Source organism: Marmota flaviventris, chromosome 10 (genome assembly GCF_047511675.1).
Source record: "Marmota flaviventris isolate mMarFla1 chromosome 10, mMarFla1.hap1, whole genome shotgun sequence".
Classification (NCBI taxonomy): domain Eukaryota; kingdom Metazoa; phylum Chordata; class Mammalia; order Rodentia; family Sciuridae; genus Marmota; species Marmota flaviventris.
Window position 1 is genome coordinate 14,217,038 of NC_092507.1, and position 19,544 is coordinate 14,236,581.

The following is a 19,544-nucleotide window of genomic DNA, read 5'->3' on the forward strand; positions in this document are numbered from 1 at the left end:
TGACCCAGACATGGGCCCGTCCTCAAAAAGCTTCCAGTCCAGGGGGCAAAAGGAACATGTGACTGTGACCGGAGAGAACACATGCCCTAATGGAAGGCTGAGAAGGTGATTGTGAACACAGCCATCAGGACATCAAGGAAGGCTCTTATAGGAGGTGGCATTGGGACCAGGAGTGAAAGGGGAGAGAGGATGCAGAATAGAGCATTTTGTACCTAAGGACCATCATAAGCAAAACCCTGGAGTGGGAACGTCCATGTAGTTAAGATAGTTTATTAAGGGTACAAATTTTGGAGGAAGACTGGGGACTTATTTGTTCACATGCTTCCCATGTCCCTTTTGCTACTGGAAGATTAATACCATGCTTGCCGAGTGAGTTCTAAAGACCAGGTGTGCTTAGTTCAGCCTGGTTGCTTTCTTGGTGTATGGAATAGGTCTTGTGTACTTTCTGACCTGGGGACGTTACAGGTAGCTGTGAGGTCTCTCCAGCCAGTTTTATCTGTCTGTGGGCTGTCAGCTCAAGGACACTGAAGATTAATATTTTAAAACATAAGGCCCATTTAAGATAAATGAGCACTCAGATGGTAGTGAACCAACAGACTGTTTGCATGAATCATATAGCATTAGTGTGTGGCATCAGTTCCCTAAAATAGTTCCGGTTGTCATGAGCCCATGGATTCAACTGAACAGATACTTATTTAGCATCTGTGGTGCGATGATGCCGCAGGGGAGGCAAAAGGACAGGTGATTGGGCATGGATGGAGTGTTAGTAACGCACCAGGCACTCTGAATTCATTGTCTCCTAGGAAGCTTAAAACCACCCCACAGGGCTGATACTCTTTCTGTATTTTACACATGAAAGAGTAAGTAAATGGACCAAGATCACAAGTGGTAGCAGAAGCAGGATTTGGACCCAGGACTGCCTACTGCCATCACACAAGAACCCAAATAATGGGTAAGCAGCACTAGTAAAGGTCCCAAAACATGAGCTGGCCTTCAGAGGAGACTGAATTCTGCTCCAGCTGGGAAAGGTGGAATTTGAGGTGCATTCGTGGACAGGAGAAGCTTTTTAGGTTGAGGGAAGCTATTGCATGAAGGAATGAAGGCAAGAAAGCAGTGGATAATGGAGAGCCACTGATGGTATGGCGGGGAGGAGTTGACTGGATGGACATCAAGCCATTGGTGGACGGGAGAGAGACTGGATGAAGGAGGGAGGCCCTTTGGTCCTGATTCTCTACTCTTAGCTTTAGTTAGTGTAGAATATTTGCTCTCTGCCTGCCAGTTAACCCATCTAATTTTTCTCTATTCCTAGCACTCAACCTAATGCCAGAAACGTAGTTTATACAAAGCTTATTGAAAGAAAGGATGATCTTTAATAGTATTCAGTTCTCCAGCTGCAACATTGCAAAGAACCTCAGAGAAGCAGACACACGTCCGTGGAATCATAATCAGACTCTTCAGTTAGCTCGGGAATTCCATTGTGATTTCTAATCACTTATTCAGCAAGTGATTTAATTGGGCACTTCATGCCTAGCTTCTGTTAGGGGGGTAAGTAGGAACAAAAGCAAAAACAATCCAAACCCTGTCTTCAAAATGGAAGAGATATGCTATGAAACATTGAGGTCAATGTCCTCTCACCAGCCTTGGTGTAGTCCTTTGCCTTACTCATTTATCCACGCATTCATCTGAAGAATTAATACACATAAAGCCCTGAGAACAGTGCCCTGTAAACTCTAGGTGCTTAATAAAATGTTATACCTGTGAAGCCAGAATTAGACAGTATAGATAGATAAATCGAGTCTGGTCAGATCAAGGAGGCCACTTTGAGTGAGTCTGGGAAGTTGGAAACTGTCCCACCCCAGAGGGCCTTCAGAGCCCTTCCTTCACCCTATCAAGATAACCCTCCCCTGCTCCAACCAGTTGCTAAGGCAACCTGCCCCAGGAATTGCCCCTCCTTACAGGGAGCTGTAAAGTTGTTAATTAATATGTCCTGGGCTGCTCCAGCCTGCCCTTCCCTGTTCAGCCCACCTGTTTCCCACCACTGGGCCACCCCACCGACCTTTCCTAGGCCTAGTCACAGGGAGGAGAAAGATAAGGGCAAGAGAGCAGGAGAACAAAGGAAGCCTAAGACGCATAAAAGGGCAGAACACCTCACTTCTCGGGATACCAGGAACCAGCTAGGGCCCCCTTCTCACTCCCGGGAGAAGTCTATGTTACCCCTTTTAAAGTAAACCCTGCCTTATATGCTTGCTTCGGCGTGCTTCTCTAATGTTTAAACTTCAACGAGAGGGAGCAGGTCACCGATAACAAGCGTTATCACTTGTTATTTTAACATTCATTCATAGGACCAAATGCTTATTTATGTGCTAGGCATATAAATATGCTGTCACACATACTCATTTATTTAAACCTCACCACAACCATCTGTCAGGGGAATGTCATTGTTCCATTTTACAAATACAGAGACTGAATCTGTGACCAGGCTTCGAAGATTTTCACCTGCGCACCTGGAGGTCTTGTTAACCTATTGAAGGATTCAGCAGGGCTGGAGTAAGGGCTGTTTTTCTAACAAGACCCCCTGCTGCTGCTGCTGCTGTCCACACACCCCTGAGCAGTCAGTGCGCCAACACACCCCCTGTTGCTAAGAGGATGAACACAGATGTGTACCTGGAGCCTCTGACTTCAGTTCAGAGCTCTCCTTTTCCTTTTTCAGTCATTTTCACAAGTCTGCAACTAGAAACCAAGTGCATTATAGATCCACACATATGCAGATGGAATCCAAACCTTCTCCTCGATTCATTCATTGAACATTTATTGAGCTCTGGAAAAACAAAGGATACGACTTGTCCATGAGTGACCAAGGGGCTCACCACCTGTGGTCACAGCCGGTTGCACTGGCATCTGTCTTTAGTTGCAGTTCTCACATTTTTGGACAGTTACAATGGGAAGATTACCAGGTCCTCATCCCATTATGCCCAGAAGTCACCTCTCTACTCTACCCAAGTCAGCTCCTTTTCCCCGACTTTCTTATTTCTGCAGACACACCAATACCCTAAGATGGTGGGAAGTCCTTCTCTGATGATTCCTTAGCATATTCATTACTGACAATGCAAGTTTAGGAATTTCACCAGCCTGAGGAACTGCCCAGGGGGTGAAGGGAAATCCATGTGAACCGAATTTGGGTTTCTTCCTAGTAGTCTGAACAAGTTGGACACCAGAGGGCGCCTCAGGATCACGTTCCCTGACAAATCAGACTCAGGCTCACAGAAGCCAATTTTGTTTCAAGACACCATCTCTGGGTGGTTCCAACTTTGGGTCAATTACAACAGCAAAGCTCACATACTGGTCCCCCATGCTATTTTTTTTTCTAGCTCAGAGCTTTGTTGTCTTTTTAAAGTCTAGGAGGATGCATCCCTTTGATTTCTTGTGCTCCTCAAAGTCCTCATGGGTGTATGCACACCATATGAAGGATGAAAGGGAGTGAAGTTTATCCAGCCGGGCCACAGCTTTGTACCATGCAGCACATGGTCTCCTTCAATAGGCTCATCGTGGTCCTGTAGGATTCCATCCGTGTCTGGCAGCTGCTGGAGACAGCAGATCTGCAGTCCAGAGTTAAATCTGCTGAGGCTTGTGGCTTTCAGAACTGGCTGTTTCTTTGGTGGGAATCCTTTGGTTGACCTGCCATGTTGTACCCTCTCCTCTTCCTGCTCTCTCAGGAGCATCACAGGCTGCATATGCTCACAGCTGGCCTACCCTAGATATGTGATCTTTCCAAGGTAACAACTATTGGGTCTGGTCAACATGGCCGTGTCACAACACTGGCAGCTGATGCCAACTTCTTGAAAAAATTAAGGGAGAAGAGCAAGGATACCCTGGTACAGTGTCCCTTCTCTGACTCTCAGGTGTCAAAAAAGGGGGTTAGATAAGATGGATCTGGAGCTACTTTTCCCTCTAAATCAGTCTTTGTCAGTGGGGGCGTTTTGAGGCCTGATGACAGTGGGGACAATATTTTTAGGTTGGTAGTTTTTATCTTTCTTACATTAAGCCATATGGCCAGAAATATTCCTTTTGGAGATTGCCATTATTGTCTCAGAGAAGATTGTAGAACTTTAGAAGAAGAGAATAATGGAAACTTACTGCTGTGGAAAATTAAAAGGACTTAATATTGGCATTACAGATGGGACCCCAAATCAGATTCATTCCTACTGTATTCCAGTGCTTAGCACCAGGGTGGTGCATGGCAGGTGCTCAAAATATGAACGAATGAACAAATGAATAAATGAAAGAACGGGATTATAGACTAATCAAAACCTAGCATGACAAAATCTGCAAATCAGAGAATCCTAGAATTAAAGAGAGCATATTCACTTATTCAGAAGAGAGAATGGGTGGGGTTACTGAGTCTTGTGGGTGCTGCAGAGGCCCATGGCTCCTGAGGCTCTTCCTGGGGGAAGTGTGGAAACTCTGGGGAAGGGACTGAATTTTCCAGAGGGAGGGCCTTGGGTTCTAAACTTCTTCAGGCCTGGGATTATGGCAGCCTGAGGCAGGGCTGCAGCCAAGCAGAGTTTAGCAGGGTGGGGTGGGTCCTGTGCACAGCTTGTTGGGGTAATGGGCATATTTGCGGTTGTAGGTGCTCACATAGCGGCGGAAGCAGAGGGCAGCCCTCCTGTCGCACTCGCAGGTCCGCCTCTGGCAGGTGGTCTTGCCGGCTGGATGAAATAGGTAAGTCAGGCACTAAGGTTGGAGGCGCGGGATTCCCGCTCTCGGACACGGTTGGGACGGCTCCCGGCTGCTCTTGGGTTCATGTTCTCAACCTCATCCTCAGCCCCATTCTGATGGGAGCCTGCACTCAAGGGGGCTGTTCCAGAATGGGGGAGTCAAGGGCAGAGCGTGGGAGACCCTGTGAAGGCCAGAAGTTGGCCCTCACTGTCCCTCCTTCCTTCCCCAGGCCCACTCTCATGGCCCTTGGCCCCCTCCTGCCTGGTTCTCACCTGTCCCCATCCAGGGATTTCTGGGCAACTCCTTCCTCCTGTGATGGTGCACCGAGGAGCGGGGAAACTACGGGAGGTAGTGTCAATTCTAGATGGCTGTTCATGCTGGAAGCCTTACTTGGGGCCCCCTGCCTGCTCCCACCGGAGAGGACAGAACCTATTTTTCTTCCCACACCAGCCTAGGAATTAGACCTCCCAGACCATTGTCCCTGAGGCTGGCTGGCATCAGTTCTGCAGGCACCCGAGCTGCAGAAGGCTCCTGTTCTCTGCACCGACTCATTTTTGTCCCCACAAATACATCTCTCTCCACAAGGGTCCTGGTGCCTCCTCCCCCTCACCCAAAGATGAGCCTTTATTTCCCTTCAGGATTCTGCCCACGCCTGCTATTTCAGCAGGACTCAGGATTGGGGAGCTTGACATCTTGACAGCCACCCTGTTGGGTGCAGAGCAGGCTGAACTGTGTTGTCTGCAGGGCAGGCTGAACAGATGTTGGCTGCAAGATAGCCCACGCACTCAAACCCCCCTCTATCTGGTCCTTTATCACCTGTTTGCCTCAAGGCTGAACACTTAACCCCCCCTTGGGCCAACAACGCAGCTTGCAGACCCAGAGGCCCCATTAGATTTGGGCTATAAAAACTCCCTCCTGCCAGGCCCCCCTCTCTCTTGCTCTCTTTGTCTTTCTTGCGCGTGCTCTCTGTCTCTCTCTTGCTCTTGCTCTCTCCCTCTTCATCTCTCCTCTTCTCTTTTCTCTCTCTTTCTTTCCTTCTTTCTTTTTTCTTTGTTGCACTGCTGCAATAAAGCTCTCTTGGTCACTCTGTTGTGGTCACTTTTCTTTCACACCCTCTTTTGGGGGGTTCCTTCCAGGAGCTGGGCTGAGCTAGGGAGGGGGGTATGATTACCTCCTTATTAGATGAGGATGCAGAGGTTTCCAGGGGCTGTGTCACCTGCCTAAAGTCACATGGTGGGCAGAAGGTGAAGCCCTGAGAAGAACCCAGGGCCCAGACCTCCCGGCCCCCTCCCCTCTTCTCACAGCTGACTATCCCAGCCTTGCATGAAGCTCAGGGGTGGGGCGCTCACCACCTTTACCTTACACAGCTGCTCTCCTGAGTGGACCGCGGAAGGAACAAGACCCTCTGAGCTACCTCTGCCTTGGAGGTGCTGGCCTGGCTCTGTCCCTCCCCTCTGGTAGACCTTTGATACCTGCGCAGTCCTTTCGCAGGAGAGGACTCCAGGTCCATCTCTGCACCACACCCATGGGGCCCTGCCCTCCCTCCAGGCTATGCCTGGCTTTATAGCAGGAAGGCCGGCTTCTGATCCGCCTGCCCCCCTACACTCTGTCTCAGTTGAGGCTGCTTCCCCAGCTGGAGACCAGAGGAGGGATGGACCGTCCAGGGCATTGGATGTGGCAAAGTGGAGAGAACCGGCCCAGCCTGATAACCCTAATAAGGGGAATCAGCCTTTGGGAATGGGGTCTGCTGTCCCAAATCAAAACTCCAGCTGCCTCCATCCTGGGGACCTGAGATGGGTGTGTGAGTCCAGCTCATTTGGGTGCGGCTCAGCTGGGCCCCTCCTGCACCCTCCCCAGAGGCTGGAGCTGGGAGGAGTCTCTGGGTGGGGAGGAAGTTCCTGAGGCTGAGGCAGGGACTGGGGCTGCACCAATGGACCTTGGCTTCTCTAGCCCAGATGCCTGGTGAGCATGGAGACAGAGGGACAGGTCTCTGCACACCACTGACAATGGGAAACCCCATTCCTCCAGTCCAGGGTCTGCCCCTGACAAGGCCAAAGGTCACATCAGGAGGGGGATCCAGTCTGAAGCTGCCCCTCCCCACAACATGTGGATTGCTCCGGGTCTGTCCACTCACCACAGAAGATGTCTTGCTGGCCGACAGAGAAAAGGTACTTTTCCAGTTTGGGTTCACAGCCCAGCTTCTCCAGCCGCCCATAGCAACAGTCATGGGCGTGGCAGCACCTGCGGGGTCATGGTCAACTGGAGGGGCCTGTGAGCCAGGCGAGGCTGGACAGGGATGGCTGGGGCACAGCCCAAAGGAGCTCGGAGGAGAGGGTCAGTTGCTGGTCTCTCAGTGCCCCCAGATCCTTCCCCCTCCCAGGGTGCTCCTCCCAGAGTGTTCCCCTTGCTGGCCACCTCCTCACCAGTCTGTCTGGTCCACTGGCCAGTGGGACCCACCGATGCCACAGTAGCAGCCATAATCATTGTACTGCAGAGCTGACTTCCCTGTCATCCTCTCGATCATCACCCCAAACTGGACCAGGTTCCCGCTGGCCATGGCCACTGTGGAGGAGGAGGGAGCCTTTCACCCAGGGCCCACTCCTCATGTCACTCAAATCTGATTCCAGACAGCTCAACATTTGTCTAGTGAAGCTTCTCTCCTCGAAGCACCCCGTCACCAATAACAACAATGATACTAAGTAGTGACCCCTCCAGTGGCATCCTTTGGGTCTTAATCCTATCGACCCCACTCCTTCACGTCAGCCACACACCCCCACTCTCCTCCACCACCCCAAGAATATCCCTCACTCACCCTTCTGGGGACCCCCATTGGCTTTTCACATTTCTCCCAAAGACCTTCATTGTACCCCCAGCTGTTAGCCCTGGTCTCCTCCAAGAGCGCTCTGTCCCCTGAGGTCTCACAGATACCACAGGACATGATTCCTAACTCCCTCAAGGGATCCCCCTGAATTCCTCCAGATCCTCCCAATGCAGCCATGGCGCGGTGCCCACCGAGGCAGGTTGGAGCCAAAAATGAAGCCAGTACAGGGAGGAGCCCGAGTGTGCTGCTGGGGTCCCTGCCAGCCCCTGTCCCGTGCTCCCACCCCTCCTCGGGCTGCGCTCTCCCCCCTACTCCCCCATCTCCTCCAGCCACTGCTGGCTTGGGCAGAACTGGCTTATCCCCTGGTGGCAAGAAGAGGGGGTCCCCAGTAGTTGGTACCCCTGATGCCCTCTGGAGAACCAAGCTCAGGGGTATCCAGCAGGCTCCGGGTTGCCAGATAGCGGGGGCGGGAAGGGGGACCGTCACAGGTCATGAGTTCACTTACCCAGGAGGCAAAGGAAGGCCAGAAGATGGGGAGGGTTCATCTTGGGGGTCTCGGAAGAGGTGAGCAGGGGGCAGAGGAGCCTGAGAGTGGAAGGGAGTGAGCAGGGGCGCTCTGAATTCAGGGCACCTCCCAGTCAGTTAAATACCCAGTTCTGTCCACTCCCCGTCATTAACCCCAGAGTGCCCAGTGATGCAACCCCTGAGTGCCTTCAGGTCTGAGACTCTGGCCAAGTCCCCAGAGGAGGGGCCAGCTGGGCCCACAGCCCAGGAAGCAGGGGATGTAATGGCTGTCCCCTCTCATGTCCTCCGTCACCTACCCCTTTCCTAGCCACTGTCCTGGTGCCCCTGGTACCCAGGGCCTGGGCTGGGCTTTTCTTTCTTGGCATCTTTCCCTCATCCTGTTTTATGGATTCGGCGACTAAGACCCAGAGAGGAGGAGAAACTTGAGCTCTCACAGCGGGAGTGCCACGTGCTGGGTCTGCCCCGTTTCCACATTCCCACTGGGTGAACTGGAGGCAAGACGCCCTCCCCAGGCCTTCCCCGCTCCCGACCTGCGACTGGGATAACTTGACCATCCACTTCCATCAACGATCAGGAGCTGCTGGCCCTGGCCTGGGAGTCCTGGTTCTGCCACTTATTACGTGGCCGGGGCAGATGCTTTACCTTACTTGGATCCTCAGTTTTCCTGTGTAGATGACGGGGGTAGAAGGCATCCCACCCTTGCCTCCTTTGTGGGAGGACAGGACACTCCAATGTGACTAGGCAGTGGCCTTCATGGAACCTTGGGCACCCTGCTGAGCCCCTCACAAGCAAGATCAGCTGAGCTGCGTCCTGTGTGCTATGACCACTCCCATCTTACAGAGGAGGGAACCGAGGCTCAGGCCTAAGTACCTGGTGAGTCAGAATTTGGATCCAGGCAGCCCAAAGGACTTACCCAGAGTCAACGTATCTACCAGGTGAAGGGGATGCAGAGCTTAACTAACATCCATACCAGTTTTGAGATCCTTCAAAATGTTTCAGTTGCTTAAAAAATCAGAAGAAGAATGAGTACAACTCAGCCTGGATTATATTTGTCTTCATATTAACATGATTATTAAAATTTAACTTTTTTTTCTGGTACTGGGGATTGGATCCAGGGGCACTTTGCCACTGAGCCATATCCCCAGCCCTTTTCCATTTTTGTTTGGAGACAGAGCCTTGCTAAGTTGCTGAGGCTGGCCTTGAACTTGTGATCCTCCTGCAGCCCACAGAGTGGCTTGGATGCTAGGCATGGGCCACCATGCCCAGCTGTAAAATTTAACTTTTAATATGTTTTTATCTGGAGGAAAGGGTCCACAGAGGCAGAAGTGGCCAGGGTTTGTGACGAAGGTCATGCTGCGACTCTGGGCTGAACCACCTGGATCCAGGCTGCAGGTGCACATGTGGGGCCCAGGGTCAGCCTCCTTTCTGGGAGAGAAGACAGAGGAACTGGGGAAGGCTGGAGCTCCCAGGAAGGAATCAGATAAACTCACTGGCTGGGGATGGAGACCTGGGGAGGTTTGGCAATTAGGAGCAGAGGGCTGTGATTTGGGATTAAAGGTTGTTAACAGAGGAGTAAGGCCCAGTAAACAGGCTGCAGCACTGCCTCCGGCCCTGCCCATTCACTTCCTGCTAATAGCTCCCCTGTGCCTCTCCACACCTCGGCCTGCTCTCTCGCCCCTTTCTAGGGAAGACTGAGGGCCAGTGAGCCAGAGAGGTGAGCCCTTCTGCCTAGGAGCACCCAGCAGCCGTGAGTCACAGTCTCCTGACAAGGGGGCTCCCTTTTGCTCACCGTTTCCTTTTGATTTTAACAAGGGCCCCTAGCAGCCCCTGGCTCCTGGCCTGGTCACAAGGGACCAAACAGTGAGTCACTGAGGAGCTGCCTCAAAAGCTAACCGAAAATTAGCTTTGATTCCCGGGGAGGTTTGGCCCACAGCTGTTCTGTGGCAGAAGAGGGGTGTTCCCAGGAAGAGCCAGGTTTCTGAGACAATTGCTTTCATGACCCACTTCCAGTCCTGGCCTGCCCAGGACAGGGCCCCTGCAAGCCCCTGCTGGTCTATACCTGGGGCAGAAGACGGAGGAGTGGAGGGCCAGAGGCTGGTGGGGACAACCCGGCTGTCTTCCGGGCAGACAGACATTGTCCCAGCTGAGGTTCGAGGTGGCAGTGTGGGTGGGACCTGGTCTGGAGGACACTTCAGACATTTGGGAAGGGTCTTGGTATGGCTTTCACACCACCAGCACCATGTGGCAGGGAGTGTCAGCAAGACCGGGGCCTGAGCGGCAGCTCCTCTGCTCTGGGGCTGTGTGAACTTGGCCAGTCCCATCCCCTCCCTGAACCCAGCTGCATCCTCCATAAAACAGAGACAAGTGACTGACCTTGCAGGGGTGTGAGCCAGATGGAAAGGAAGGGAAACGCGGAAAGCCCTCTGCAGGGCCTTGCCCAGGGGAGAAGCCCATAAATACGGGCCCCTCCTTCCCTCCCTGCTTACCTGGCCACAGGAGGCAGTGCCTGTCCCAGGAGCTCAAAGCACTTATCCCCATCGGGGACTAGCAGGCAGCCTGGCCAGGGCTCCGGGCATTTTGATAGGATCATTGTCCCCACTTGACAGATGAGGAGAGAGGGGTGACAGGTGACAGGTGAGGACTGAGGGTTGATGCTGAGGAGTGAGGAGTGAGGGATTAGGGATGAGGGTGGGCGTTGGGGTGGTTGGCATGGAGACCAGGTGGAGGTGGGTGGAGGATCGTCCCTTCTTCTCATAGCCTCTGTTTCATCCCTCAGAACTTTAGGGATCCTATAGACCTCTTTGAACAAAGTGGGGGATCACCTTATTCCTGGAAGGACTGATTGCTCATCCAGTCAGTAAACTACATTGAGGACCTACTATGTGCTGGGGATACACTGGAGAGCGAAACCAGGCCTGGTTCCCTATTGGCTGGAGTCATTGAAGATTCTGGAGGTACGGGAGCTTTCAGGCATGGCTGGATCATGGCTCTGGCTCTGTTTCCTTTGCAGTTCTTCCTCTCCTGCTCCTTCTCAGGGGACTTCTTGTGTGGTTTCAAGGTGTCTGCATGTGCCACAAGGGCCTCCTGCTTCCTCATTCACGTGGGGGCAAGTAGAAGAGGCAAATCTTCCCACGGTCATCCCTCAAAGCCCCCTACTTTGTTTTATAGGAACAACATGGACCAATCTTTGTTGCAAAGAGAGTACGATGGATTGGCTTGTCCTTTGAGGCTCACCCTTGGTTCCAGGGAAGGGGAAATATGTCACTCAACTGCCCAGTTGCTGTGCCATAAGGGAAGGGAGACTCCCCAAGCAAAACTCTGGATTCTGTTAGGAGGGCAAATAGATGCTGCAGAAGCCATTGGAGCATGTCCCTCTACCCTGTGTGCCAGAACCCAGGGCATTTCTGGAACCACCTTCAGCATATCCAGAAGTGCCTTTTAAATCAGAGGTAGGATGAGGAGAAAGGCCTGGTCTTTTGAGGTGGGGGACAAAAAACAAATCTAAACTAATTTGATAAAATTGTGAAGCTGAAACTACCCGCAGAGAAACATCCAGAAGACCTTCAACTAGATTTGGGCGACTCTGGAGATATTCTCTCTAAGCCCCAGAATCTTCATCCAGAGATATGAATTTTGCTGTTCCAAGTTGTTGGAGGACATGCAATTGGCATCCAGGAAGTCACCATACCAAGAATGCCCCAGGGTGTCCCCTACCAGCCAGAACACAAACAAAACCATTGAAGGAATTGGGCTCCCTTACACAGAGAGAAATGACAACCATGGGAGGTAAGAGGTAAAAACAAACAGAACCTAAGCAAGGAGCTCAGGGGCTCTCAGAAATCTGCAACACAAAGGAGCCACCAGAAGGGGAGCGGCCTGAGCAGCAGCAAACACCTAGAGTTGCCCGGAGATGCTCAAAATAGGTGCGAATTAATGGTTCCCACATCCTTGCTAAGAGAGAAAAGACTCCAACAGGTTCAGCTTAGCAGACATTTATGTTTCCAACACTGTGTTGATGGACAGATGGAAAGGCTCCCCGCTGATCCCGGTGGGCACAGACAGGTTAATGTGTGCGCGTCTGTAGCAGGGGTGTGGCGTAGAGCATTTGGGGAGTCACAGAGGAGGGGACAATTAATTCTGCTTGGACAGCCTTCAAAGAGAGCTGTGGAGCAGCAAGCAGGGCTGTCACCAGAGCTGGGACCCTGAAGGGTAAGTAGGGTTCAGCTGATGGTCAGGAGGGACATAGAACAGGAGCTGTGGGCGCTGAGGCCCAGTCCTATGAATACCTTTCCTTTCTTCTGCAGGGCATCCCCTGTCCCTTTGATATCATCACCCAACTCCTCCCATTAGGGAAAACCTCTCTCTTAGTGTCTTTGATCAGAACTGCCCATCATAATGAGGCACATGACCCAGCCAGCCAATCAGTCTTTCTCCTGGGACTCTTTTCCCCAGAATTTGCGCTAGCTTAAGAAGAGCAGAGCCATTTGGTCTTTGGTGTCCTAAAGAGATTATTCATGATTACTGAAACTTTCCAGGTCCTAACCTTCCCAAGGCCTGGTGGATTAACTCCTCCTTCTATTTCATGAGTGGTCCAGCTTTCTTTCATCAATTTTTTTTTTTTTTGGTTTAGCCAGAATAAATTGCAAACAAAGAACGTTAATCGAAATGGCAGTTGGTGCCAGGATGAGGATTATAGACGATAGATCCCGAGGGAAAAAGGGAATCTGGGATAGGATTGCTGGGCAGAGATTTGGCATACCCTCCGCCCATCCACAGCTGATCAACAGCTGCCTGCTCACCAAGAGCAGAGCTTGGGGCCTTAGTGGTTGCTGTCATTCAAGAGGGAGGCCCCTTGGTGAGATGGTTGCTTTGACAGTATCAGGTCAATTAAAGAGGGAAGAACTTATCATCTCCAGCAGTGTTCGCCATATTATATCTAACATTTGTTTATTTCTTTTGTTCTTTCCTAACAGAATGTAAATTCCTTGAGGGAAGGGAGCTTTCAGGCATGGTTGGGTCATGGCTTGCACAGAGCGGGCCTTGTTGATGAACCAGTGCACACATGCGTTAACAGCAAGCTCTAGCTTAGAATTTCTAGAATAAAACCCACAAAGGTCATTTCAGAAAGGATGGAAGGAACTTGATTTTTATTCTCAAAAATCTGGGGAAGAATTGTGGAAATAAATGTTGAGGGTTTCTCCTCTAAGAATAAAACTTGAGGTCAGATTGGATTTATTAGTGTTGAGATGTTTCTTCTAGATCTGGTTTAACAAGAGATAGAATTTAACATTCATGAAAAAGCTATGGAAGTTGAAACAAAAAGAAAACACTAAGAATTTAACTCAATGAGAAGCAATGTGGTCTCCTAAACATGAGAAAAATGTACCACCTTCCTTTAAATAAGGAGGGGGGTGTTGTGACTGATTGCACAAAAATCAAAGTCAATCTAACTATCTGCTGCTTATAAAAGCACATATAAAAAGCTATTCATGGCAAGGTATTGCATGTCGAGTAAAAGATCTTTTGAACTTTCACAACTGTGGGAAATTGAGGGTTTGCTACCATGATTTAAAAAGCCACAGGAATAAAGCATTAAAAAGCTAGTGTTACTCTATAATGGTAAAAGATACATAGCAGAAAGCAATGACCTGTGGCTGGGGACTAACTGCTCATTTTCCAGATATTTATTATTAAACCCATTAATGAAGTACAAATGGATGACTGCCAAGGAAGCAGAGGATACTCATGTCGAAGAAATAGAAAGTATGACCCTTTCATACATTCACAGAAGAGAAAAGGAAAATGGCTAAATATTTTTGACCAAAAAAATTACGCAGCTCCTCTGTCTTTACTGGAGACTGTCTTCAAGGATTGCAAGGATAAAGGAACTCTGCTAAGTAATCTGTTTTGCATTGTAGACAAGGATGGTTATTCTTGTGAGGAGTGTGTGCCCTGTCTCTGGTGTTTCCATCCAACATGTCAAACACCCATGGGTTAACACTCCTGGTCTCCCTCCACCCATTCCCTCATTCCTCCCTGCGTGATTCTTACCTGATTGACAAGTTTGGGAGAAGCAACTGGGCATGTCCAGTTCGGCTCCTCTTTCTCCTTCCTCATGAAGCGCTGCCTGTCTGTGTAGGGTATGGGCTTTGGTCTGCTTAGGGGTGGGTGGCCAGCTTAGCTGTAAAGGCTCTGCCCCTCTGGGTGTTCAGCCTTGCGGGTGAGTATGTAGGCTAGTCATCTAATTCTGGTAAATGGAACTAGGAAGTTATTGTTCTCATAATCATAAGCCTCCTATTCTGATTTAGCCTTAGTCAAAACGTTCAAAGTCAGAAATCATTTGATCACTAGCCGACTGACTCATTTGTGTATGGAAAATGGTAATATTTAAGGATATTGCCTCCAAGATCATTAACCTCAGAGCTGATGAGATAGCTAGGAACTTAAAAGAAGGAGGAGGAGGAGGAGGAGGAGGAGGAGGAGGAGGAGGAGGAGGAGGAGGAGGAGGAGGAGCTGAACTAGGAAGCAAAGTACAAATGGCATTTGAGGCAAGCTGCTGTGACAATCTCAGCAGAAACAGGCAGGTACATAGGAGGGGACTTAGCAAAATGTGAGTACTGGGGCTAGGGTTAGGGCTTACAAGGGGCTGGCCTTAGCACTTGGGCCGGGGGTAACCAGGGTCTTTAGCTGAGACTTTAGGCAGCATGCACAGCTGAGGTGGGGACTCATTATGGGGAGAAAGAAAGACTCCCTCTATGCAAGTCCTGTCGCCCCCTGGGGACAGAACGATGATTTGCTGCTTTTCCTGTGCTTCTTTGGCCGGGTCTCCTGGCCAGGACTCTAGCTTCCGCTCCAGCCTGTGTGCGCACACGGGGCTGTGCTTCTCAAGCTTTAATGAGGATTTTGGTTCCTTTGGTCTGGGTGGGGGACTAAGACCCCAGCACCTGCCCCCTGCATTAGGATCTGCATTTTAGCAAGATTCCCTAGGTTACTTTGAGGCGTGTTTTACTTTGGGAAGTGTGGCTCCAGAGTGCCGAAGGTTTAGCTTTGGGCACGGAAGGCCTGAGTAGTTGTGCTGGGGAAAGGGAACGCTGTCCTTCCCTGTGTGTGTGCATATAGTGAGTCTGAGAAAGAAACCGGCAACAGACCAATTCACAGGACAAAAGGTGTACAATTCATCATGTGCCTGGGGAACATCACCATCACGGTGAGAGACTTTCTAACCCTTCATCATAGGGGAGAGAAGTGGGGGTGGTAAGGCACTTTAGAGGAAGAGTAAATGCTTTGGTTGGGGCGGGGAGATGAAGGGCCTGAGGAAAGGGGAACTTCGAGAAGTCACAGCACCTGCTGGTTTCCAAGTGCCTTTAAAAATAACCGGCATGCCAAGGAGCTGTATTGTGGGGTGATGTCCCTGGCACCCCTTCAGTTGGGAAACATGTTTCATTCCATTTACACTGTTCTGAGGGGCCTCAGAGACAAGGAACTAAACCACAGCACAATGTTGTCAACCAGGGCTGACACTGGCCCTTGGGGAACCTTTGGAAACACCTGTAGATATCAACAGGGAGGGTGCCACTGGCCTCTGGTGGGCGCAGGCCAGGGATATCGCAAACACCCCACAATGCCCGCAGCAAAGTGATCCAGCCGAGAGGTCGCTCGCATGGGATTGAGAAACCTGAGGATTGACCTCAAAGATGGCTGGCTTGTCCAGATGCACTCAGTCCCACTCCAACTCTCAAGCTGGCCTGGATGTCCCAGTTCCAGAAGTCAGGCCATAGCCAAGTGTTTGACTCCCCCCCAGAAGGATGGTAGATTTTACAAGAGAGAAAAAAATTTTTTAAATTATGGGCACTCTTACTATAAATATAGCATGCCACTAATCCTCTGTCTCCAGGATCCAGATTGCACAGGACATTTTAAAAGGAGCGAGAATTATTTGAGAAGTGTGACTTGGTGCATTTTTAATTTTATTTTTAAGAATCCGAACAGGAGCAGCAGCAGAAGAAAAACAAAACAAAGGAAGACAGGAAAAGAGATTTCCTTAGGATAGTGGTTCTCAAAATGCAGCCCCTCCCCCAGCAGCTCGGGCAGCCCCTGGGAACCTGGTGGGAACCTGGTAGGAACCCGGATCCCGGGGCCCCACCCCAGACCTGTTGAATCAAGTTTGGGCCCTGGAATTAATTTTGCTAAGACCCCCAGGTAACACTGAGGCTCACTCAGGCAGGAGGGCAGCTGCTTAGGAGAAAGGTGGAGATGCCAGGGTCAGACCAGAAACATGGGACAGCGAGGTCTCAAAGGTCAGGCTTCTAGAATCTTCTAGCTGAAGCTGAGCCAAGGAGAAATCGGGGTGTGTGTGTGTGTGTGGGGGGTGGGAATATAAAATGTGGACCATGATCCACTTGGGTTTTAGTTTGCAAGGTGACAGACCCCTATTTAATCTATTTCCATGCTGGCACTCTCTCAGTGGAAGGAAGGTTTTCACAAAACAAGGTCATGAATGCTACCTGTCAGACAATTGTAGGATGACGTTTGTTTTAAGATGCATCCAGATTGCAGAGATGCTAAAATGAGGGGAAAATATGCATTATAGAATAAAAGAATTAGGGTAATTTTCAGTCTATACTTTCTTCTTGACAACGTGGATAAAAGGAGAGGGTTCATATTCAAATGAGGGGCACTTTGTTGTTGGAATTTGCTATTTGAGTCTCCTTCTGATGTCATTTGGACTCATTGCAGAATCATCAACAGAATGGACTGGACAATAAAGATGAAATGATGGGAAATTGGAAATAGAACGTGGGATGAATTTTCAGTTTAGGGGTTAAAATGATGTATCTGGATCATGTTCAGCCATGACTGTAGAATCCCCAAATAATGGTAACTTAAGATAGAAGTTATTTGTCCCTCACCAAAAAGAAGTTTGGAAGTCGACAGTCTTGAATGTAAAGGTGAGACTACAGTCACCAAGGGCATAATGTCCTCTATCTTGCTGCTCTGCCATTCCTCCTGTAGTACCTCATGGATCATTAATGATTGCTTGAGTGCCAGCCATGGTGTTCACATTCCATTTCAGAAGATGTTATGGTTTGGATGTGAGGTGTCCTCCAAAAGCTCACGTGTGTGACGATGCAAGAGGGTTCAGAGGAGAAATGATTGGGTTGTGAGAGTCTTAATCCAATCCATGAATTAGTCCTCCTGATGGGATTAACTGGGTGGTGACTGAGGTGGTGGGGTGTTGCTGGGGGAGGTGGAATTGGTGCGCGGCTTGGGAGTATATGTTTGTATCTGGTCAGTGGAGTCTCTCTCCACCTTCTGATTACCATGTGAGCTGCTTCCCTCTGCCACACTCTCCCACCATGATGTCCTGCCCCACCTTGAGCTCTGCGAAGTGGAGCCGGCCTTCTATGGACTAAGACCTCTGAAACTGTGAGCCCCTAAATAAACCTTTCCTCCTTCACAGTTGTCCTGGTCGGATCTGTTAGGTCGGTGGCGGTGACTTGGTGGCGACTTAGTGGCAACTGAGAACAAAGCAGCCCGCGCCGAAAAAGAACATCAATCAGATGCCTGTGGAAACGCCTGTCAATCAGCCAGATCTCCTGACTAACGCCTGTCAATCAATAGGACCCCCCTGGCCAATCCTGGAGTTCAGCCAACTCCCCTGACCAACTTCAAGGGGGCAAGGGACCCTAGAAACACCTTTTCCTGTCCCAAGCCCTTCCCTTCCGGCTGTAAGCCCCATAAAAGTCCAGTCCGGTCGAGCTTCCACGCAGTTTCTCCTTAGACCCTTCTCCTGTCCTCTCTGTGGGTCTGATCAGTTCCGCCCGGGAGTGATATCTCAATAAAGCCTGTTCAGTGGCCCTTTTAAATCTGCCTCCTTTGGCCGCTGACTTCCCCGCCTGATCTGACAGGGTCCTTTAGTCACAGCAGTGAGAAAGCTGACTAAAATAGGAGCTGGGCCCCAGTGCGGGCCAGAGGGAACTGGGGTCAAGTAGAGGTGCAGGCTGCGGTGGAGCTGGAGGAAGACCGGGGGAGAGTAGGTCCAAAGGGAGGAGTGAGTTTGAGGAAGGATGTGGCGGTGCCTCTCCTTCTGATTAGGGCCACCAGGCTCTCTTTTTGCTCAATTTGCTCTTTTGTTCTGCCGACACATTCTGTTAAAAGATTCATTCTTTTTTCAATTTTAAAAATGTAATAGAATTTTTGAAAATGGCCTTTCCATTCATCTCAGTCCGAGGCTGCTTCTCTTGCAGCAACTGCACCTCGAGCCACAGAGGAGCTAAACTCTCATCATCAACGCAGCCAGCAGCGCTCTCTGGAACCTTCCTTTGCCCCTGCAGCCGTCCCCACCCGGCCCCACCTGCTCGGGCCGGCAGCCTGACTTGTGTGGCTGCATCCACAGGTCCCCTCGCCCTCTGGCTTCCCGCTGGGCTGGGCACAGGCAGGACTTGCGGGAGGGAGGAGAGCGAGGCCAGGGCATTTACTCCCGGCCCTTCCCCGGGGAGGGGTGTCACACTGGTGGCAGTTCTGTGTCCCCTTCCTCACTACTCACTCTGGATCCCAGCAGCCACTTCTTCACCTTGGCTTTGCTGGCGTGGCCGTGGTGACAGCGGCCTCCTTGTTACATATTCTTGGGGCTTTCCCTGCATCTGCCCACAGCTTTGCTCCAAGTCTTTTTACTAAATTCTTGAATTCACCAATTTGAAGGGACACTTCTGTTCCATCAAGACCTTGACTGACCCACACACTCCAGTTAATCACTCTCACTCCCAGAATGTCACAACAGTGTCCCTTCCTCAAGTCACCAAGGGCCACCACATTAGCCCAAGGGCTAGTTCTCATCCTTCTCTTAGGGAGCCCCCCTCCCCCACCTGTCCCCCACACCCAGTGCTTAATGTGCTGACCCTTCTGCCCCCTCTGCCAGAGCCTTTATTTTCTGTCCTTCTCTGGGACAGCCAGCTCTCCCAGGTGCCCTCCTCCTCCCCGGGCTGTTCCTCCTCCTCCTCCCCAGCCTCTTTCTGCAGCTCTTTGGACCTTTGCTCCTCTTCATAGGTCCTCTCTTGTGATGTCCTCGGCTCTCCTGGCTTTAAACACCATCTGTGGCTGTTGACTCCAAAATGCATCTGCAGCCCAGTCGATGTGTCTAAGGAGCCTCTCACTCCGCACCTCGGAGTGCCCTCCACAGCTCCCCAGGGCCGCTCTGCTCCCTCCCTCTCCCCTTCCTTGTGGCAATCCCTCCTTCCGCACGCCTAGGGCTTAAACCCTGGGATCCATCCTTGATCTCTCTCTTTCTTTCACGCCCACATCCTGTCAGTTAGCAGGTCCTGTGGATCTTGTCAAAAGACAAAATTACAACACCTTAAAGCTCTTAATTGTCTTTATCTGTGACTATAGAGTCAGGTGACATCTCATCCCATAGGATGCGGTGCATTGCGGTGAGCCAGCCAGAGAGAGTCGATTGGTGGACAGAAGAGGGCTCCAGAAAGTA

The 19,544-nt window shown here is 50.7% G+C and overlaps 1 protein-coding gene and 1 long non-coding RNA gene across 2 annotated transcripts; one reads left to right on the forward strand and one right to left on the reverse strand.

Moving 5' to 3' along the window:
- Positions 1–4,563: 4,563 nt before the first annotated feature.
- Positions 4,564–7,240, reverse strand: Pla2g2e (phospholipase A2 group IIE). Its single transcript, XM_027951963.2, has 3 exons — positions 7,140–7,240; positions 6,851–6,957; positions 4,564–4,706 (listed from the first exon to the last, which is right to left on the reverse strand). Exons 1-3 carry the CDS (start codon positions 7,238–7,240, stop codon positions 4,564–4,566), a joined length of 351 nt encoding a protein of 116 aa, XP_027807764.2.
- On the forward strand, positions 6,905–14,220 carry LOC114105465 (uncharacterized). The gene is made up of 3 exons (XR_003585015.2): positions 6,905–9,809; positions 10,839–11,016; positions 11,231–14,220. It is a non-coding gene; the product is annotated as an uncharacterized lncRNA (long non-coding RNA).
- The last annotated feature ends 5,324 nt before the right edge of the window (positions 14,221–19,544 follow it).